The sequence below is a fragment of the Protomyctophum bolini genome (genome assembly GCF_963924005.1).
Source record: "Protomyctophum bolini genome assembly, chromosome: 5".
Taxonomy (NCBI): Eukaryota; Metazoa; Chordata; class Actinopteri; order Myctophiformes; family Myctophidae; genus Protomyctophum; species Protomyctophum bolini.
In genome coordinates this window covers 28,722,360-28,745,597 of record NC_137866.1, presented here as the reverse complement: position 1 = coordinate 28,745,597, position 23,238 = coordinate 28,722,360, and the positions used below count along the sequence as shown (strand labels likewise).

The window sequence follows — 23,238 nt, the reverse complement described above, 5'->3', positions numbered from 1 at the left end:
GAAGAATGCAACCATATTTAATGCACTTGTCTTGTGACTGGACTGGGCAGGCACTGACTAAAGTTGTCCCGATACCATTTCTTTTCCAGAAGGAGTAAAAGTACTTCATTTTTTGTACTCGCCGATGCGGAGTACCGATATGAGTACTTTGTTTTTGTTGATTAACGACTTATTCGAGCCCCTTTTTCTCATAGATGCAGATGGATCTCCCATCTTGTAGATCGGCTGTTTTTGGCCATTTGCTGCAGTGTTGGTTCAGACTTGCTCCCGTTGCATTCGTTCAGTCTAGTGTCATTTTGATTTTGGATGTTTTGGTACTCAGGTCTAAGTATCAGGGCCGGTTCCGAGTACGACTACTTGAGGGTGGTATCGGCTCAAGTAACCGTATCGGAACAACTCTAGCACTGACTGCCTCGCGTTGCAACGTTGAGTTGTATAAAGATTAATGCAACAATGGACATACGGACTGGACGGACAGCCCTGGACCTCGTTGGTGAATCATGTGATGGTCTTACGACAGCCATCAGTGTTTTGGTTAGGCTCTGCTCTGCTGTCCTGTTTGGTTTCTTTTAGACTGAGAATGTGACCTACCAATCCTGTCACATGACAGGCTGCCCATCACCCTATCCTATTGAGACCAAGTGCTACATTCCTGAGGATTCTCTCTCTCTCTCTGTCCGTTCACTACATCTCTTCTTCAACCTCTCTCTCTCTCTCTCTCTCTCGATTGAAGTATTTATTAACAGATTGGAGAATTACAGTACATTTCAAGCACAACTCAATACAAAACTGTGGAGTGGACAGCACCATAACGTATTACACTTGTTTACAAATTAGGGTCCACCAATTCATAACATTCAGAGACGTACAAATATATACTTCTATATAGTTTCCCAAACAGTGGGTGAGGATGCAACCAGGAGTGCTTTTGGGTCACGGATCAATTGTTTGTTGTATGGGTTTAATCAAAAGATTCCAACAAAACAAACTTTAAAACCTTTTCTTAAAATAAAACGAACACAATCTAATGATTTAGGAACTAGTGAAAAAAGCAGATCTACAAGCTCACAACACGGTGCGTGTTGTGACTGTGAGCTTGTAGATTGTTGACTAGTTAGTGGATTCCCTCTGACACTAACTACTAGGCCGACAAGGCCGTCCTGTTGCTTCAGCTCTACACACTAAACATCTTCACCGCTCAGCTCACAAGCGGTGAGCTTGTAGATCGGTTATTTTCGCAGAAAGTTAGCCTCCAGATTCTGGAGTCCAGAATAGGGACGCTATAGGGTTCGAGGCCAGTCTTTCTCAAAGTGTTTTTTCCTGTCATTGGCATGCTGCTGGAGGGAGCGGTTAAACGCCCCGCCCCGCCCCCCTGGAACTCCCTCAAGGACCCCTGGGGGTCCCCGTACACCCCCACCCACCGGTTCATTGAAGTTAGAACTAAATGGTTAGCTAAATGGTTCCATTTATTCGCATAACCTGTACTACATGTTTGGTCAGTCTCTCTCTCTCTCTCTCTCTCTCTCTCTCTCTCTCTCTCTCTCTCTCTCTCACACACACACACACACACACACACACACACTGAAAACACGTCTCTGAATCTGCCTTTTATGAACACACAACCTCCCATATATAATCCCGTCCCCTGCCCTATTTTCTCTCTCTCTCTCTCTCTCGCTGTGTGTGTGTGTGTGTGTGTGTGTGTGTGTGTGTACATAGGCTGGTTGCCAAACCCTGTGCCCACATATTTCACATTCAGGCAGGAGTGAGTCGCCCGGCCCAGCCCAACGCGGTGCTGGAGAGAGTGTTCACGTCCAGAAGGGTATGTTTACGTCCTGTCACTAAGAAACGCTGCTCTGCTGATGTTCTCTGCATTCTGAAAGGCACCCAAACTCTCCTAAACACTCACCATGTTAATTAAAAAAAACACATCAGTGTGAAGTGAGGGGAGCCTCACTCTTTTTAAACAAAAATCGTACACTAAAAGCAAACATTACAAGTCCATAGACTTGGCTGCAACTGTGTTTGTTAAAAGTGCTGTAAACAAACGTTAAAAATATGTCATTTCCCCCCAAAAAAGCCAGACGTTGGAGGGGCTAGTGCCCCTCAAGACCAATGTATCAATATTCCAGCACACTGAGATGCTAAGATTAATTTGACACTTCAACGAACAATGGACAGCCGGCCTGTGTTTTGCTGCTCCATCACATTTTCCCTGTGTACTCTTTCGCCTGAATACTGGACTACTCGCCCCGGTGCTTGCCCGTTTTTCCTCCCGGAATTTTCCCCAGTGAGGGGGATAACTTTGTAATATGCTATTGGCTGTTTGTATTCTTTTTGGAAAAATATAAAAAGATACTGCTGTGGAAAGGCTATATTATTTGACTTATATTGAACCTATAAACAATTTAGTATTATTTAGTATTATGTAAGGTTTTGCCCACTCAAATGGTACCTCGTCAGATAATCCCCACATATCCTACAACAACTTCTGTGAACAGACTTCACTGTAGTAGCTTTTCATAAATTATATTTGTACTTAGGCTGTCTGCTGTCATGAAAGTTTACAGTTAGAGAAATTCAAAGTCCAGCCGTCTGCTGTCCAGCCTCTCCCACCCCTCACTGGGGAAAATTCTGGGAGGAAAACAGAAACGGGGCGAGTAGTCTTGTTACCCTTTCGCCTTACGTGTGCCTTTTAAATAATGTGCTGATTGGCAGAGAATCCAATACGTTCACATTGACATTCCCCAATAATAATGCACAAATTAAAGGATAAGGGATGCAATAATAATGTGACTCTGTTGGATTCTGAGCTAATCTGCAGCACCTGATTATTATTAAACCCTTGACTGGAGTCTCCCAGGAATCTAAGCTTGGTCTGCTCCTTTCCCCCCCTCAACACCAAATCTCTTCACTGAAAATATAGCCATTTTCACTGAATGTTGGGGCCCCAGAATAGCCATATCTGTAGTTCCCCTTCCCTTAAGGTGGCATTTAAACATTTCCTGTCCCGGATCACACTGGGCAGGACCTACGCTGTGTAGAGTATATCGGAGGAAGTAGCGGGATTTTGGCGGAAGTACCGCTCGGGGAAATGACGTTGACGTTTTACAAATCTGTTTACATTCTCTGTGAATGAAAGTGTTGTGATTGGTCGAAAAACATCGTATCCGGGCCGGGGCAAATACATACTGTATTAGCCAACTAAATCAACTGTAAGTTTAGTCGACTTTGGGCGGGAACCCCTTTTGGTGTTAGCATTATGTTATGCTTTAGCTATTGAAAAATAGCAGATCTACAAGCTCATAGCGTGCCACCGAGTGGCGCGCTACGAGCTTGTACGTCTGCTATTTTTGATAAATCGAAGAACCACTGACATAGAAACATAGCTTTTTCAGAAAACTGTCAGGATGTAGAAGATATTTTTAGAATCTGATCTCAGGTCAAAATGGGTTAAGTCAACTAAAACTAGACTAATGCTAAGACATTCCAGGTGACTAAAATGTGACTAAAACTACATGAAAACTATTCAAGAGACTATGACTAAAACTAAAATGGAAATCTGCTGCCAAAAACAACACTGCATCGCAGCCCTTTCTACTACGGCAGAACCTAGACTTACACGTAGTGTCTACAACGCCATGTCATAACCCTGTTTTTTTAAATGATAGCTGTCATACATTTACACCGATTGCTTCATCACCTCTCTTATGCTGTGTAATGTGTTGGCATGCTCTGAATGAAGAAATAACACTGATAACATCATGTCATATTAACCACGTTTATTAACCCTGTAACACCCGGATATATTTCTACTTGCAAAAAAAAGATTTCAACCTTACTACAATGTGTACTACTAGGACTTTGTGCAATTATTAAACATAATTTCCTCTACAGAGTCCAGAGATTTGTGTGAATTTCAGCCTCTGTGGGGGGTATTTATATGCAAATATCATGACCAATGGCATTGCAATGAATATCAATGATGACGTTTGGGTGAAAAAAATAACAAAAAAAATAATTAATTAATGCTTGGAATGGATTCAGCATCATGAAAACCTCCTGGTTTGACATGTCATATGCTACTTAAAGCATGATGACATTTAGAATCCCTTATAAGATTAATGGTATGGTCAGTTTGGTCACGTATTATGCCAATTGTGAAAATTGCTCAGCATATGCAAGTTAGCATCCGGCAGTTTCTACATGCTGGGGACCCATACTCAACATTTCTAACATAAAACGTTGGTGTACTCAACATGCCTGGGTTCACATTCTGGCAAGTGGACTAAAAGCTCTTGTTTATGAACATCTACAGTATAATCAGTGTGTGTGCCGCAGCCTTTGTCTCTCAAAGTGTCCACTATACGGTCATACAAATGTAGTCCAGGGCTCCAGGCACTTTTCAAGCACCTGGCAAAAAAGGAACTACAGATACAAAGGGAACTACCGTTAAGCAAAGAGCCTATCTTTAACGGACACCTGGCCCACGACCGATGGCAATCAAGCGCATAGCAAATCTCTCCCGATGAAGCAACGCAAGCATGTAGCTCACTGCTTCTTGGTTATAATGTCATCTGATACTGTCCATCCATCCCAGTGTCCTGGTGTTTACTAAAACTATGACGAAAAAAGTTTGCCGACTACCTTTTGTCACTAAGACTAAATATATTGAAAATGTCATCAGCAAATACAAACTAGACTAGAATGTTAGGGAGGGACTAGTGGAGATGCGATCCAGTAGAACTAAAAGACAAGTCATTTGCGCTCTGAAAATAGCAGAACTACAAGCTCACAACACATCGCTCTCCGACGCGTTGTGACCTTGTAGATTGGCTATTTTCAGCATGCAGCCAAGTGTAAAATGATGCATTACGACGCCATCAAGGCACGGACAAAATACACTTTAGTCGACTAAAAACTTATGATATTTATATAACATTTGAGATGAATAAAATATGACTAAAAAGTACTAAACAGAATTCTATTCAAAAGACTGTGACTAAAACGAGATCAAAATTTGCTGTCAAACTCAACACCTGGCTGGACTATAGATTTGTTGGCTTGCCCCAGGAGACGAGCACTGCCCTGCGTGCGGTATCTTCACTTTATTTAAATTAATGCTAATGTCTTCTTTGCATGTCCGTGTTGCATAATGCCGCATTGTTTCTCCTGAATGCAAAATGCGTTGAAGATAGCTTCTTCCTCTTCTGTGGCGGTGTCCCACCTTTTTAGAAGTGGTGCAAAGTAACTAAGTAAATTTGAGTACTTTTACTTTTACTTGCGACCATAGCAGGTCACAGTTTACTGTGAAAACCTGCATCTCGCGTCCGTCACGCCTCGTACTTGAACTACATTTTGATGCAGATACTTTTGCACTTTTACAGTACATTTTGAATAGGGGGACTTCTACATCTACATTGCAGTATTATGGGCGGGAACCCCTTTTGGTGTTTTGAGCATTATGTTACACTTTAGCTATTGAAAAATATATTTTTATTATTTTTTTATATATTTTTATTTTTCAAGAAAATGTAGTGCAAGTCTTTGAATATATATTCTTTCAGAGCCAACGTTTTTAACTCAAATCTTTGCTTCTGGGTGGTCCCTGCCTGGAACAACATCTTTTCAGATGGGGGTCGGCAGCCTATTTGATAATAATCTTGGGGGTTCTTGTCCTTGACATGAAATAGTTTGAGAACGACTGACATATAGAAACATGGGTTTTTTAGAAAACTGTCAGGATTTAGAAGACATTTGTAGAATCTTTCCCAGGTTAAAATGGGTTAAAACATTTGTGTACACTGTCTTTCTAGAGTCCAGACGACAAACAACTGGAGGGTCTATCCAAGCAGCTGGACTGGGACACACGCAAATTACAGAGATGGTTTCGTCTCCGTCGGAACCAGGACAAGCCCAGCGTACTGAAGAAGTTCTGTGAGAGCATGTGAGTCACGGGCGGAAAACCTCCATGACGGAGAGTATGCCACTATATTTCCACACTCACTCCAGAGGGTCCACAACCTTTTTCCTAATTAATGGCTCTTAGGCCTACTTTGTCATTCTACGTACACAAAAGTACCAAAAGTAGCCGATCTACAAGCTCGAAACACGTTGCAGTGTGATTTTTTTATCCCACGATTTTGTAACCCATTTTTCACCCCTGTGTCAATCATCTAATGTGATCCTGGGCTCTACACACCCTCCGCCAACCTAGTCCCCATATATGGGGGACAAGGGGAGAGCAACGGACTTGAACTCATGCTTCCTTCATGCCTGAGTGTCCAAGTTGCTCCTTTACACCTGACAGGGGGGAGTTTCCCTAGTTGGACGTAGCGCGTGGAAGGAACACGTTATTCCAACCAGTTCCTTTCCCCTCCATCAGGCGCCCCGGCTGGCCAGGGGGAGGCAGTTTAGTGACCAGGATTACTGCATGTTTTTTGTGAGGGTACCTACCATAGGGGACACGGGGAGAACATGCAAACTCCACACAGAAAGGCCCTTTCGCCAACCCCGCCTTCGGGTATGGGCACTGATGACGCGGAGGAGGAAACACGCCGCCAGCACCCACAGCGTCCCGAGCGGGAATCGAACCCAGGACCTTCTAGCTGTGATGCGACAGCACTACCAACTGTGCCACCGTGCCCCTGTAGAGCTGCTTTTTGAGTGGTGCAACCACTCCAAGGAACAGAAATGTCCGTGATGCTCACCTATGTGTTCACCTACAATATGTGTTGGTTAATGAGCACCAGTTTGAGTACCAGTAGGGGCGCTGTTTGCCAGAAACAGAGAGACAGTGCTGCACTGTTGCCTGCTAATGAGAGAGAGAGAGGAGGGTGGGGGGGGGGACAGCAAAGTTCATCGGGATCGGGACTCGAACCCGCGACACGCCGTCGCGGCTTACCGGCCAAAGTGCCTGGAACGCTGAGTCACCACAGCCCAGGCGGAACATTTTCTGACCTCTTTCTTTGGTGTTCTGCTTTCCTCTAACGTTCCTCTTTTGTCCCTGTGTAGGTGGAGGTTAACGTTTTACTTTGGGATATTTATCTATGCAATGCGGCATCTGTGGGTGGTGAGTTGTTGAACTGGCATACACACACACACACACACACACGCAGCGCCTTTTTTTATTTCATTCAGTGTGAAACATTCTAAGCATTGTTGGTTAGCCACGGAACCTGCTGACTGAAACTGTCACGCTGGGTCAATTGACAGAACGTGCCAACGTTGCACCATTCAGGCCCGTGTGGAAGGCAAAGAATGTGTTGCCTTTTTAACCCATTTAGGCCTGATGTCGAAATTAAAAAGAAATGTCTTGAATGAAATACCTATGTTTCTGTATCAGTGTTGCTCAATATTTCATGTCAAGGTCCCCAAAAATAATATGCAATTGGCCCATTTGAAAATATGTTGTTCCAGGAACCCCTCAGATTTGAGTTAAATGTTTCGCCGGATTTTTAAGATTTTTTAAAAATAGCAGACCTACAAGCTCGGAGCTTGTAGATCTGCTATTTTTCAATAGCTAAATTATAACATAATTAAGTTAAAATGAACCAAAGGGGGTTCCCGCCCAAAATGGGTTAAGGCCTATATTCTTACGTAAGAGTCAGACGGACACAGGTTCCTTCATTTGCACATTATTAAAATGTTGTCTTGGTCTCCCTGCAGTCTCCTTGGATGTGGAACACCAGAGAGTTGTGGTACAACTATCCTTTCCAGGTGAATAACAATGTTACGCTCTCACTAAATGTCACTAAATGTCATGTTTGATAAGACATAAATATGTAGACGTGGTGACTGGGGCAGTGCGTCAACAACACCACTGACTGCACATATATGATGTGGGGAAGCTTGCAACTGCTAGAAATATTGCAGGAGTTGTATACAGTATGGGCCCCAGCCCCATTAGTGATCATTATCACCCTCCTCCCTCCCTGCGTGGCTCTGTCCCCGAACACGGGCCAATGGACTATAATGCACACACGCCATTTTGAAAAGAACTTGGGTCCCTTTGCTACTTCCATCACAGGTGTCACCGAGGATACTAATGAAGGCTCTGTTCCATTCTGGTCAAACAGAGTCAGTGTGCTGCTAGTGTGCGTGTTGTGATCACTGGAAACACCAGTGGGTCTCAAAGTGTCCTTGAGTGGGTTCCGAATGGCCCCGGACGGGTGTGTAACTCTGGAAGTGTACAAATGGAACCAAATGGACCCATAACACATACTGTACACTCTATGGGGGTCCTTGAAATTAAAAGGTTTGAGAACCACTGGACACTAAATGGAACCGAGCCTTAATTAGTATCATCGGTAACACCTCTGAAGGAAGTTGGGGAAGCGGCCCAGAAGTAGGAACTTGAGTTATTGGGAGTGCATAGAGCCCATTGTGCCAGATGCACCGGGGTGGGTTCTTATTGGGTGAGCATAGAGCCCATTGTGCCAGATGCACCGGGGTGGGTTCTTATTGGGTGAGCATAGAGCCCATTGTGCCAGATGCACCGAGGTGGGTTCTTATTGGGTGTGCATAGAGCCCATTGTGCCAGATGCACCGGGGTGGGTTCTTATTGGGTGAGCATAGAGCCCATTGTGCCAGATGCACCGGGGTGGGTTCTTATTGGGTGAGCATAGAGCCCATTGTGCCAGATGCACCGAGGTGGGTTCTTATTGGGTGTGCATAGAGCCCATTGTGCCAGATGCACCGGGGTGGGTTCTTATTGGGTGTGCATAGAGCCCATTGTGCCAGATGCACCGGGGTGGGTTCTTATTGGGTGTGCATAGAGCCCATTGTGCCAGATGCACCGGGGTGGGTTCTTATTGGGTGAGCATAGAGCCCATTGTGCCAGATGCACCGGGGTGGGTTCTTATTGGGTGTGCATAGAGCCCATTGTGCCAGATGCACCGGGGTGGGTTCTTATTGGGTGTGCATAGAGCCCATTGTGCCAGATGCACCGGGGTGGGTTCTTATTGGGTGTGCATAGAGCCCATTGTGCCAGATGCACCGGGGTGGGTTCTTATTGGGTGTGCATAGAGCCCATTGTGCCAGATGCACCGGGGTGGGTTCTTATTGGGTGTGCATAGAGCCCATTGTGCCAGATGCACCGGGGTGGGTTCTTATTGGGTGAGCATAGAGCCCATTGTGCCGGATTCACCGAGGTGGGTTCTTATTGGGTGTGCATAGAGCCCATTGTGCCAGATGCACCGGGGTGGGTTCTTATTGGGTGAGAATAGAGCCCATTGTGCCGGATTCACCGGGGTGGGTTCGAACCCACAACCTCCGTGGTGGTGGGGAAGGCACTTTAACACACTGCGCCACCCGAGCGCTAGGATAATGCATTTTGTTATGGAGACCCACATTTTCTATTGCAACAAACCAAACCGCTTGTAAATCGGGTCAGAGTATTCAGCGAGTGTATGACTGAACTGCAGTAGCCAACCAATACAGGGTTCCCTCTGCCATCGGTCTATGAATCTGTGTGTGTGTGTGTGTGTGTGTGTGTGTGTGTGTGTGTGTGAAGGGGTGAATGTAATGCACAATGTAAAGGTGTGTGAATGTGTGTGTGCATTACATTCACCCATTCACACACGCATTCATACACCTTTACAGGTACATTGATTGTGCATTACATTCACCCATTCACATTTCACAATCAATGTAAAGGTGTATGAATGTGTGTGTGAATGTAAAGCGCCTCGGATAAAGGCGCTATATGACTGCACCATGTTCTGTCGGGTGGAAACCTCATACGTCCAAAACTGTAACTTTTTACTATTCACATAAAAAAACCCAGCAAAAGTAGCGGATCTACAAGCTCGAATTCGCGGCGCGTTTCAATCTTGTAGATCTGCTATTTTCAATGCCTTTGTGGGGTGCTGTAGTTTGATCATACTTTTTGAAAAAAAACACAGCAAAGTGATATGAAGAGAGTTTCTCCCGCGACAGCAAGGACATTATCTTGTGGTTAAGGCCTTTTATATTGTGAGCGGATTGTGAGGGAATTGCCACAATGTTGTCTTAGTCAGGTCAACATTTCTGACTCGTGTGTCATACAGATATTTTCTCTCTCTTTCCCACAGCCTCTGAGTCCCGGCCAGCACAACTACTATGTGGCCGAGCTAGCCTTCTATTGGTCGCTCATGTTTTCCCAGTTCACGGACATCAAACGAAAGGTGAGACTCCTTCCTTTGGACGCGGTGCCGTTAGTCGCGGTGTTTCAATGCAGAGGCGTGATTTCAGGAAGAAATAGGGGTTGGCAAAAATAATAATAAGTTGCCCTTTTGTAAAATAGCAAAACATAGTTGATCTACAAGCTCTCGACATCGACACGCAAGATAATTAAATACTTTTTTTGAAAGTGTTTGCCTATAATGACATTCTCAAAATGGGGATGCCACGTTGAAAGTGGTTAATATATTAATGGTTGTATACAATAAATAGATTATAAATGATAACACGTGTGTCACAGATGGACGGGCATCGGTTTTGATGAGATCAGATTAATCTGGGGTCGGGGACAATATGCTTCAAATAACTGAATTCAAGGTTAAATGTGATTTCTAGATTCAAGATTGTTTATTGTCACAACGACGTACAAGTACATGCACTGTGGAAAAACATAGGTTGGGGGTGCTCCAGTACTTTTTATTTCTGTGTATTATGGAGTACATGATACACAGAAATAAAAACATTTTCCTGTGTGCGTGCGTGCATGGACCTATTCGAGTGTGTGTGTGTGTGTGTGTGTGTGTGTGTGTGTGTGTGTGTGTGTGTGTGTGTGTGTGTGTGTGTGTGTGTGTGTGTGTGTGTGTGTGTGTGTGTGTGTGTGTGTGTGTGTGTGTGTGTGTGTGTGTGTGTGTGTGTGTGTGTGTGTGTGTGTGTGTGTGTGTGTGTGTGTGTGTGTGTGTGCAAATCCTCCCTCTTCAAGCTAATCATACCGTGGCGTGTATTTAAAATAGCCGGAACATCCTGATATTCCAGATATTGTTGTGTCAGCGTCTGAACAGGCCACGCCCATCGACATCAACAGCACCACAGCACGCATCACATCACGCTGAAGATATGTTCAGGCTAGACACCGGTTAATTAGACCCGAGGACGATTCTACAAATGCCTTCCAATTCCTGACCGTTTTCTCAAAAACCTCATGTTTCTTTGTCAGTCGTTCTCAAACATTTTGATGTCAAGGACCCCCCAAAAATATATGTAATTGGTCGCCGGCCCCCATCTGAAAATGTGTTGTTCCAGGGACCCTCCCAGAAGCAAAGATTTGACTTAAAAAAACGTTCGCTCTGAAAGAATATATATTCAAAGATTTAAAAATTTAAAAAGAATAGCAGATCTACAAGCTCAGTGCCACGCTATGAGCGTTTTTTTTTTCACAAGCTAAAGTAATGCTTAAAACACCAAAAGGGGTTCTCCCGCCCAGAATGGGTTAATGTGTGACATACTGCAAAACGAGTTGCTGCACAAAGTGAACAGACGGATTAACACTAAAGCCCTAGTCTACAGGAGAGGTTTTATGCCCTTTTTATTATATCGACGTCCATGATTTATTCAGCATTTGAGTCACGGACGACCGTGTGATGAGACTTAGCCTCTCCTACCCAACACTTTCCAATATGTTGTTATCGTTTGATAAGATTCTGTCCACAACTCCTAGCTCTGATCTATAGCTCTAATGCCGTCGCATTTAGAGCTATGTTACCGATGACCTCCGGGGCTCGGATAAATGCAGACCAGTCTCTAGTCTTTAGCATAAATAAAAATAACGTTTTTGCTACTCACCAATACAAAGGCTGGTTGTGTCATTAGAAAGCCTACTTTCCTTATAGTGGAAGCACTCTGAGCCCCCCCACCACACGTATAAACGGTACTTTTTGGCCAGTAAGGGATTTTTTTTTCACCGGAGGAAAAATATTCTGTATGAGGGTTTTCTCTTGGCAATATCGGTAGAGGGTGCAGTTGGGTAACAAAGTATTTTTTTTCCCGGTGGAAAAATAATCGTTTTTTGGCCAAAAAGTACCTTTTATACTGTACATGTTGTGGGGGGATCAGAGTGCTCCCACTAAGGAAAGCAGGCTTTCTAATGACACAACCCGCCTTTGTGTTGGTGAGAAGCTAAAACGTTCTTTTTATTTACGCTAAAGACGAGAGGCTGGTCTGCATTTATGCGAGCCCCGGAAGTCATCAGTAACATAGCGGCAACGGCTTAGAGCTATGGATCAGAGCTACACAACTCCATCTTCTTTTAAATTAACCCATTTAGGCCTGACGTCGAGATAACAAAAAAAAGTCTTCTAAATCATGACAGTTTTCTGATAAACCTATGCTTCTGTATCAGTGGTTCTCAGTCTATTTCATGTCAGGACCCCAACAATTATATGTAATTAGTCGCAGACCCCCATCTGAAAATGTTGTTCCAGGGACCTCCCAGAAGCAAATATTTGAGTAAAGAAATTCGCTTTGAAAGAATATGTAATTTGCACCACATTTTCATGATTTAAAAAGATCTACAAGCTCGTAGCGTGGCACCGTAAATCTGCTATTTTTCAATATAACATATAATGCTTAAAACACAACCTGAATGGGTTAAGTAATACAGATGTATTACTTGTATTACAATATGTATTACAATAATTTAGGCCAGAAAGGTGTTTTTTTGCCGTGCATAACTTCCGGGTACGATGACGTTGCATAGAGTAGACTATACAGTAGTGACGATAGCATTGAAACAAGGTCACATTTTGGTACTTAGAGACTCTACCCCTCAGCTGCATTTGCATTTGACCCCCAATCCAACCCATTGATGCTGAGTGCGTGAGGGAGGCATTGGGTCCCATTTTTTACAGTCTTTGGTATGACCCGGCCGGGGATCGAACCACCGACCTCCCAGTGGCGGACACTCTAACCACAAGGCCACTATCTGGTTCGTCATCTCCATCTTTCTCCTGATGATTTGTCTCTTCATTTGTCCCCTTCATCATGTCACCACAGGATCACGTCATCATGCTGGTCCATCACCTGGCCACCATAACGCTCATTTCCTTCTCCTACGCCAACAACATGCTGCGAGCAGGGACGCTGGTCATGGCCGCCCACGATGCGTCCGACATCGTGCTCGAGGTAGGAACACTCCAGACAGATAAAACATAATCGTGTTAACCGCTCAGGTGGTAAATGGTGCATTTATATAGTGCCAAGGCGCTTTACATCAGGCACCAACCAGCACATCAGCAGCAATTATTGGTTCAGAGTCTTGCTCAAGGACACTTAGACACTAACTTGGGGGAGCCTGGGTTTGAACAGGCAACCTTGCGGTTACCATCCAGCCACTCTACCCCTGAGCCACTCTACCCCTGGCTTCTCACTTTGTGGTATATCTTTTTTGGTTGTTATATCACACTTGATTTATTCATGCGTAATTCCTTTCCCTCAGGCTGCCACGCTAGCCAACTACGCCAAGTACCAGAGGCTGTGAAAATAATAATAATCGGGTGATCGGAAATCGGCTCCGATCACATGCTTTTCAAAAGATCGGAATCGGGGAGAAAAGATCAGATTTTTTATTGTCTAATGTAAATCTCAAAGTTGATGTAAAAACGGTTGTGTTTATGCTAGTTGTTTTCCTTCTGGTCCCAGTCAGAGATCATCAAACAAAGACTAGTCACACTCAGAGGCGTGAAAGACACCTATTATGAAAACAAAGGAAATGCAACCCCCACTATGCATGATGGCATAGGTGTCTGTAGTACTCTCTGAATGAGAGACTCTTTAAGAGTTTTAACTTCTATAAGCTGTAGAACTGTATTCACTCTAATTCAGGGGTTTTCAACAGGTGCTCCGTGGACCACCTGTTGATAAAAGTATAGTCACAAATAAAAGTATAGTCACATTTTGCCTTTCAATAATTGAAAGGCAACACAACAGACTACACCAGAGTGACATACATACATATTTGCTATTGGCATAAGTGTTATATAAAAATATAAAGATCGAATTGGGAAAGATCGGTATGTCTCAAAATCAAATGATCGGAATATCCCTAATAATAATAATTAATATGTTATTATTTAATTCCTTCCCCTCAAGTTTGCCAAGATGACCAACTATGCCAAGTACCAGAGGCTGTGTGATGGCCTGTTTGTGGTGTTCGCCATAACCTTCTTCATCACCAGACTGGTCATCTATCCCTTCTGGTGAGAGAACCCCCCGTCAACTAACCGTGTTGCGTTATGGTCACTTTGTTGACCATAACGTCATTAAAGTGACCATAATGTATCTAATGTGATCCTGGGCTCTACACACCCTCCACCAACCTGGCGAGAGCAACGGACTTGAACTCATGCTTCCTTCATGCATGAGTGTCCAAGTTGCTCCTTTACACCTGACAGGGGGGAGTTTCCCTGGTTGGACGTAGCGCGTGGAAGGTCCACCCAGTTCCTTTCCCCTCCATCAGGCTGGCCAGGGGGAGGCAGTTTAGAGACCAGGATTACTGCATCTGTGTGTGTTTTCTTTCTTCATAAACTAACGTCCTACTTGATAGTACTAGAACGTCACACAAAAGCATCAACAGTAGCAGATTTGCAAGCTCGTTCGCGCCGCGGTTCGAGCTTGTAGATCTGCTACTTTTGCTTATATTCTTTTATTTGAATCTTGAAATGTAACGTTTTTGGACATAATGAGGTTTCCATCGTGTATTGCCCCCCAATAACCTGTGTGTTCGTGCAATAGGATTGTGAACAGCGTTCTGTTTGAGAGCTGGGAGATCATCGGCCCGTACGGGTGCTGGGGCTTCATCAACGGCCTGCTGCTGACCCTGCAGTGTCTCCACATCATCTGGTTCTACACCATCGCTCGCATGGCCGTCAACGCTATCTTCAAGGGAAAGGTATACTGCATCTTATCTGGCTGTCTGATAATCACATCATAGTCATAGGCCTAGCCTCGGAAACAGCAGGCGTTTTGTTTTCAAAATATGCAACAACATATTTTCCGATGGGGGTCGGCGGCCAAATACAATACAGTTTTTGGGGTCCTTGACATGAAAAACATTTAGTAGAATCTGGTCTCAGGTCAAAATAGGTTAAAGCTCTTATATAATTAATTACTGGCGAGTGCTGACGTCTCTGTTTGCTATTTTTTTTGGGTCAGTGCTCCAAGAGTTGACTTCAGCACAGCAGTTCCCTCGTTTCTGGGGCTAAAACCAGAGGGATATGAATGAAATAAATTGTAGGCATAAAAAGGGCTATTTCTAGAGCCAGCCAGACAGATATCGCTTTGACCGATTTGTCTAGCACCGCATATCTATTTTGGACATTTTTATATAGATGTGGTTCAATAAAAATAAGTTTTTGAGGCCCGCTTGCCCCTCCTATATCCAGCTTTTGGTGTTTGTGCAGGCTGTGCACAAACTTTGTCCTACACAAACATTACATTCTCATTGACATTGAATGGACAATTTTACGTCATAGTGTCTGAGCATATAGACCGTCTATTTTACGCCATGATGATGTACGATGATAAGAGCGCCCCTCACTTCACACGGGGGTGATTTTTATCTTCCACATAGCTTAAAGATTCTCAAATAGACAGTTCCATAAAAATGTGTTGGAAATGTGAGAAAATGTTGCACTTTGCACTAAAAATGCACAAATATCAATATCAACACTATATTAGTAATGAGTAGTCTAGGATAATTCGGGCTGTACTCTCCTCTTAAGGCAAGCAGGCGCTCAGCTCCTATCCAGTTAACTCACTGGTCAGCTCCTATCCAGTTAACCAATGCTCGGCTCACTGGTCAGCTCCTATCCAGTTAACTCACTGGTCAGATCCTATCCAGTTAACTCACTGGTCAGCTCATATCCAGTTAACTCACTGGTCAGCTCCTATCCAGTTAACTCACTGGTCAGCTCCTATCCAGTTAACCAATGCTCGGCTCACTGGTCAGCTCCTATCCAGTTAACTCACTGGTCAGATCCTATCCAGTTAACTCACTGGTCAGCTCCTATCCAGTTAACTCACTGGTCAGATCCTATCCAGTTAACTCACTGGTCAGCTCATATCCAGTTAACTCACTGGTCAGCTCCTATCCAGTTAACTCACTAGTCAGCTCCTATCCAGTTAACTCACTAGTCAGCTCCTATCCTGTTAACTCACTGGTCAGCTCCTATCCTGTTAACTCACTGGTCAGCTCCTATCCAGTTAACCAATGCTCGGCTCACTGGTCAGCTCCTATCCAGTTAACTCACTGGTCAGCTCCTATCCAGTTAACTCACTGGTCAGCTCCTATCCAGTTAACTCACTAGTCAGCTCCTATCCAGTTAACTCACTGGTCAGCTCCTATCCAGTTAACTCACTAGTCAGCTCCTATCCAGTTAACTCACTAGTCAGCTCCTATCCAGTTAACTCACTAGTCAGCTCCTATCCTGTTAACTCACTGGTCAGCTCCTATCCTGTTAACTCACTGGTCAGCTCCTATCCAGTTAACCAATGCTCGGCTCACTGGTCAGCTCCTATCCAGTTAACTCACTAGTCAGCTCCTATCCAGTTAACTCACTGGTCAGCTCCTATCCAGTTAACTCACTGGTCAGCTCCTATCCAGTTAACTCACTAGTCAGCTCCTATCCAGTTAACTCACTGGTCAGCTCCTATCCAGTTAACTCACTGGTCAGCTCCTATCCAGTTAACCAATGCTCGGCTCACTGGTCAGCTCCTATCCAGTTAACTCACTAGTCAGCTCCTATCCTGTTAACTCACTGGTCAGCTCCTATCCAGTTAACTCACTAGTCAGCTCCTATCCTGTTAACTCACTGGTCAGCTCCTATCCAGTTAACTCACTAGTCAGCTCCTATCCTGTTAACTCACTGGTCAGCTCCTATCCAGTTAACTCACTGGTCAGCTCCTATCCAGTTAACCAATGCTCGGCTCACTGGTCAGCTCCTATCCAGTTAACTCACTAGTCAGCTCCTATCCAGTTAACTCACTGGTCAGCTCCTATCCAGTTAACCAATGCTCGGCTCACTGCTCAGCTCCTATCCAGTTAACTCACTGGTCAGCTCCTATCCAGTTAACCAATGCTCGGCTCACTGCTCAGCTCCTATCCAGTTAACTCACTAGTCAGCTCCTATCCAGTTAACTCACTAGTCAGCTCCTATCCAGTTAACTCACTGGTCAGCTCCTATCCAGTTAACTCACTGGTCAGCTCCTATCCAGTTAACTCACTAGTCAGCTCCTATCCTGTTAACTCACTGGTCAGCTCCTATCCAGTTAACTCACTAGTCAGCTCCTATCCTGTTAACTCACTGGTCAGCTCCTATCCAGTTAACTCACTAGTCAGCTCCTATCCTGTTAACTCACTGGTCAGCTCCTATCCAGTTAACTCACTGGTCAGCTCCTATCCAGTTAACCAATGCTCGGCTCACTGGTCAGCTCCTATCCAGTTAACTCACTAGTCAGCTCCTATCCAGTTAACTCACTGGTCAGCTCCTATCCAGTTAACTCACTGGTCAGCTCCTATCCAGTTAACTCACTGGTCAGCTCCTATCCAGTTAACCAATGCTCGGCTCACTGCTCAGCTCCTATCCAGTTAACTCACTAGTCAGCTCCTATCCAGTTAACTCACTAGTCAGCTCCTATCCAGTTAACTCACTGGTCAGCTCCTATCCAGTTAACTCACTGGTCAGCTCCTATCCAGTTAACTCACTGGTCAGCTCCTATCCAGTTAACTCACTGGTCAGCTCCTATCCAGTTAACCAATGCTCGGCTCACTGGTCAGCTCCTATCCAGTTAACTCACTAGTCAGCTCCTATCCAGTTAACTCACTAGTCAGCTCCTATCCAGTTAACTCACTGGTCAGCTCCTATCCAGTTAACCAATTCAACTCAACATTCAAATTTGTCACATATCTCAGGTGTCCAGGGACGGCCGCAGTGACGTCGAGAGCAGCTCAGAGGACGACACGACGGAAACCAGCTGCGGCGGCAAAGCCCGTCACTCTTCCAAACCCAAGGAGGAGAACGGAACCAACGGCCACTGTCTCGTCAACCGAGGAGGACCAGCACCCACCGACCGCTCCTCAGCAGCACCCACAGAGCAGAGCAACGGTACCCAGACGCACCACTGACAGGGCTCCTAAAAAAACTCCTATGGGGTGGATGGAAACTCTTCCTCCTGGGTCGGTGTGACCTGCTGCAAGCGTGTCAGCAAATCTACAACAATTAGTTGCATGCTGTAAATGTAGCCGATCTACAAGCCCACAACACGTCACGCTGCGGGCTTGTAGATCGGCTAAAAAAAAACAGTCATTACGACGGCATCAAGGCCCGCCAAAACTAATTTTGTAGGACTAAATCAACTGTCGATTTAGTCAACTCCTCTGGCTTTTCAGAAGAACGAGACCATTATTCCAGCTTAAGGGAGAACGGAATAGAGGAGGAGGACAGTGTGCGTGTGTGTGTGTGTGTGTGTGTGTGTGTGTGTGTGTGTGTGTGTGTGTGTGGAGAACGTACTACTATCACTCAGGCCACTTTTCCACCGGGGGGTTGAACCGGTTCAGTTCATTTCTTTCCTCCTCTTGTGTAATATTGAACCGTTCAGAGTGTTTACACAGTTGGTTCGGAACTCGAACCAAAAAAGACAAAAAATGCCCACCGGTTCCATGAAAGCACCGATGTTCCAAATTAATCTACAACGATACCAGTTCTAGAACCAAAGTTATTTTGTTGGAAAATGGGGCCTTAGTGTGTGTGTGTGTGTATTTTTATTTTATATATGGAATGTTTGTCAGTTTCGCATCATGTTTGTGGATAAGTCAATATTTTGTACATGGCGACAGAGCTTTATCTATGAAATTGTGAATATGTACTTGATGATTGGAGATTTCCTTTTTTTTGTTTTCTTGTAACTTAACATGCTGCCCGGTGCATGAATGAATATACGGCTTGGCTAATGTTTAAAAGGACCAAATATTGAGTTGATTCTAATAATAAAATGAAACGTTTGTTTAGCAAATATACAACGGTGTGTTACTCAGTGTTGATTTCGTAGACTAAAACGAAGACGAAAAATGTTCGTAGACTACCTTTTTTCACTGACAAACTACATGGAAACTAAATGAAGACTAATATAAGCTACGATGATTAAAACTATGACTAAATATACTGACTATTTAGTCAACAAATAAAAACTAGACAATGTTAGGAAGGGACTAGTGCAGGGATACTCAAATAGATTTACCTGTGGGCCACATTACAAAAATGGCAAGGGGCCAGGGGCCAGTAGATAAAATTACGACATTAATGATACTTGATAACTTCTCTCTTTCAATTGCTTTATTTTCGCAAAATGTATCAAAGTACAATGTGCATGCACACAATATGTAAATAAATAAATGTGTTACATTTTCTTGCATAAACACACTGTCTGTCTGTCTATGAGTAGCTGTCTGCCTGCCTGCCCAATTGTCTATGAGTAACTGTCTGTCTGTCTGTCTATGAGTAGCTGTCTGCCTTCCTGCCTGTCCAATTGCCCATGAGTAGCTGTCTGTCTGTCTATGAGTAGCTGTCTGCCTTCCTGCCTGTCCAATTGTCCATGAGTAGCTGTCTGCCTGCCTGTCCAATTCTCCATGAGTAGCTGTCTGTCTGTCTATGAGTAGCTGTCTGACTGCCTGCCTGTCCAATTCTCCATGAGTAGCTGTCTGTCTGTCTGCCTGTCTATGAGTAGCTGTCTGCCTGCCTGCCAGCCAGCAAGTTGGTTAACAGAAAATAAATTGTTATGGCTGAGTAAAATAAAATACAATAAACACAATTTGCCTGAAAATAGATTACCCAGCTATGACCTTTTTCATGAAAAAAAAAGAGTAGTGATATGGCTGACTGAGTAAAATAAAACAATCTACCTGAAAATAGATAGCTATAACTGAAGAGCAATTTCCGCAATTACCATTTCCGCAATTTCCATTTCCACCATTTCCGCAATTTCCATTTCCACCATTTCCGCAATTTCCGCAATTACAATTTCCGCAATTTCCATTTCCGCAATTTCCATTTCCAACTATTAATGGCAGCTGGGTTTCATCATTCAAATAAAATAGAATTCTGTCCGTTTAGCTATAAAATTATGTCAGGTAATAGGGATACACAGTATATGTCTTTCATTTGCATTGCATCTCCCCCCCCCCAAGCTTTTATTTTCGTTCGAGTAATAGTACAACTCTAATAGTATTACTTATAATAATGTAATTAAAGATAACTTCATTCAGATTTATTTATTTTTATTTCATTTTCCAGATTTTTTTTTTCTTCTTTTTTTTAGATTTTCATTGGTGGGCCAGTCATAATGGTCCCGCGGGCCTGATGTGGCCCGCGGGCCTGAGGTTGAGTATCACTGGACTAGTGGACAAGAGATCCAGTACAAGTCATTTTACACTAGGTTGCATGCTGAAAATAGCAGACCTACAAGCTCACGTGTCGCGCTGAGACGCGTTGTGAGCTTGTAGATCGGCTATTTTCAGCAAGTCATTACGACGGCATCAAGGCCCGCCAAAATACATGACTAAATCAACTAGATTTAGTCGACTAAAATCTTATATTTAGTCAACTAAAACTAGACTGACTAAATCATTCCGGGTGACTAAAATGTGACTAAAACTAAGTGAAAACTATTCAAAAGTCTTATGAGTAAAACTAAAATTAAATGTTGCTGCCAAAAACAACACTGGTGTTACTAGCGTTTTGACCCTTGACCTAATGGTGCAGTAAGTGGATGGTCAACTTGGATGGTGATTGTTGATTAACTTTGTGGGAATGGAAGAATGCACAGGAACTCTCATGTTACCACCACCACAGAGCACCTCAGAGGCACTGAAGTCAGCTATACTTCAGGCTGAAGAAAATGGGTCTATAAAAACTAAGGCAAATGTTAGAAAATAGTTTGAAAATATACCTGCAATTAACCTTTTCTACGTACATAATGACATACTGCACATGTGAAGATGCAGTGAATTAATCAGGTGTATAAAGCTAAGGATGCACGACATGCATACATTCCCCGTTCCGTAAATTGTGGTGAAATTATTTCCTTGCCTGCCAATCAGACCAGTTTGAAGTGAGTGGTGCTGTGCTGTACTCGTACTGTACTGTACTGTACTGTACAAGCCCTCCTCCCTGGCGTGTGTGTGTGTATGTGTCAACAGTGAGCTTTAGCGAGGTGTTTCAGCTTTTCGTGCTCAGACGGACACAGGGACACAGAAGCCGTAAGCAGACCGGTAATTAACAACAGGTAATTAACAAAGCTCTGTGTATCCGATCTGATGCTGCTCACCCACTATACGGAGAGTACATCCTTCTCCCATCCGGCCTTCGCTTGCGAGCCCCATGTGCCACAAAAAACAAGCACAAACATTCCTTTGTCCCGGTCTCTATTCATACACTGAATGCTGCTGTGGGTAGATCGAGGATATAACCTTATGATGAGCACTTTCACTTTTTACTTTTTTACTGTATTATCTCGTGCCTATGTCTATGCACACGCACTCTTATGACCTATCGCATAGCACTTTAAACGCCTGCACTTTAACGGTTGTGTGCGCCTCTGTACTCTGGTATCTGCTATGTGAACTGTTTGTTTGTTTGTACTGTTTGATTGTTTAATGTACTGTCTATGCTGCAACCCAATTTGCCCTTCGGGGACACTAAATAAACTTGAACCTTGACCTGAACTTCCATGCACGGCCAAAGGAAGCCGTCTTCCAGGTTGTTTTTTTGCCGCGTTGGCCAGATTCCCGGAAAAGCTTGGGTGGAGCTTCATTTCCATCCACCAGCTGTCTAAAAACCCGGAAGACAGCTTCCATTGGCCGCGCATGGAAGTTCAGGTGTGCACGGGCTGACATAGCTACGCAATGGTGTGGCTGCACCACTCAAAAAAAGTGAGTCCTTTCTTGAGACTGCAGCTTACAAAGTGTGGATTGTGTGGAGAGCTCTAATTATGGCTTTAAATGACAGACAGAATATGAAAGAGGGGCGAAAAAGGACCTCCAGATTCTAGCAGAATGAGGGATTTTGACAAGCTAGAAGTCAGACTAGGACTCCTGTAAAGGTAGTAAATATACATAACACACATTTCCATGTCCCTGTCAATGTCCACAGGGGCTCGGCAGCAACCCATTTAGACCCGATTTAATGTCTTCTAAATTATGACAGTTTTCTGAAAAACCTATGTTTCTATATGTCAGTGGTTCTCAAACCTTCATGTCAAGGACCCCAGAAATGATATGTAATCGGCCGCTGGACCCCCATCTGAAAATATGTTGTTCCAGGGACCTCCCCAGAAGCAAATATTTTAGTTATAAACGTTCACTGTGAAAGCATATATTCAAAGATTTCCACCACATTGTCACGATTTTTTTCCAAAATAGCTAAAGTATAACTTCAGCTTCAAACACCAAAAGGGGTCGTTCCCGTCCTGAATGGGTTAAAGCAGAAACACATTTGACCCCTTACTTCTGCCGGTTCAAATGAGTTGCAGAGTCAATCAAATGAAGCTATGTGATGTGGAAAAGGAAAGTGGTATACGTATGCCCGCCTTCTAGTAACCCAGGACTACAGTTATGTATGTTAATCAGACCTGATCTCAGGTCAGAATGGGTTAAGGACCCCCCACCTTAACCTTTGACCCTGCGGGGCCTGTTAGTGTTCAGGATTCCATGTCTGACCTAAGAGTCAGCACCAAGAGAGTAGCTGATGAAGCATGGAACTAATGGAGCATTTACTGGATGTGATGTGTGCTAGCAGTCAATATGACTAGTTGCATTGGAGAAAAGTGCCGAACAGGATTCATTGCGAGTAGCCTCGGTACCTAGAACTTTTATTTCCGTTCGCTACGGACAACACGTTGTGACACCTTAAAGGACCACTTCACCACTTTTCAACCAATCTTCATATACTAGGTCCTCGCTAATAATCATGATAAAATAGCACAATATTTTCCTACTCAGTCTGTGTGTCATAGCAGAAACCTGTCCACCAGTGACATCGTCGATGGGGAATCCAAGCCAATAGAAACTGCAGGCTTTCTAGTCCTGAAAAGTTGCAATGCGAAAATGGAAGCCATGGTTCTCACGATAATAAACAAATCAAAATACAGAGCCCAAAAAAACTGTCAAAAATATAAAAAAATAATCACACCCGTCTCAAGTAAGTGGTGCAACTCCGTGTGGGGTTCGCGAGCCGCCTCGCGTCCGAAACA

The 23,238-nt window shown here is 44.0% G+C and overlaps 1 protein-coding gene across 1 annotated transcript in view; it reads left to right on the top strand.

The window, feature by feature from the left end:
* LOC308315039 (ceramide synthase 5-like) overlaps positions 1-19,009 on the top strand; it is a gene marked incomplete at its 5' end in the record, with an annotated part of 20,484 nt that extends 1,475 nt beyond the window's left edge. Inside the window, 9 exons of the mRNA XM_080762863.1 lie at positions 1,710-1,822; positions 5,817-5,947; positions 7,015-7,072; positions 7,669-7,719; positions 10,074-10,166; positions 12,991-13,119; positions 14,086-14,192; positions 14,728-14,884; positions 17,906-19,009. Coding sequence (XP_080618989.1) covers positions 1,710-1,822; positions 5,817-5,947; positions 7,015-7,072; positions 7,669-7,719; positions 10,074-10,166; positions 12,991-13,119; positions 14,086-14,192; positions 14,728-14,884; positions 17,906-18,118 — 1,052 coding nt within the window. The 3' untranslated portion in view covers positions 18,119-19,009. The remainder of the gene's footprint in view (positions 1-1,709; positions 1,823-5,816; positions 5,948-7,014; positions 7,073-7,668; positions 7,720-10,073; positions 10,167-12,990; positions 13,120-14,085; positions 14,193-14,727; positions 14,885-17,905) is intronic.
* Positions 19,010-23,238: the final 4,229 nt, after the last annotated feature.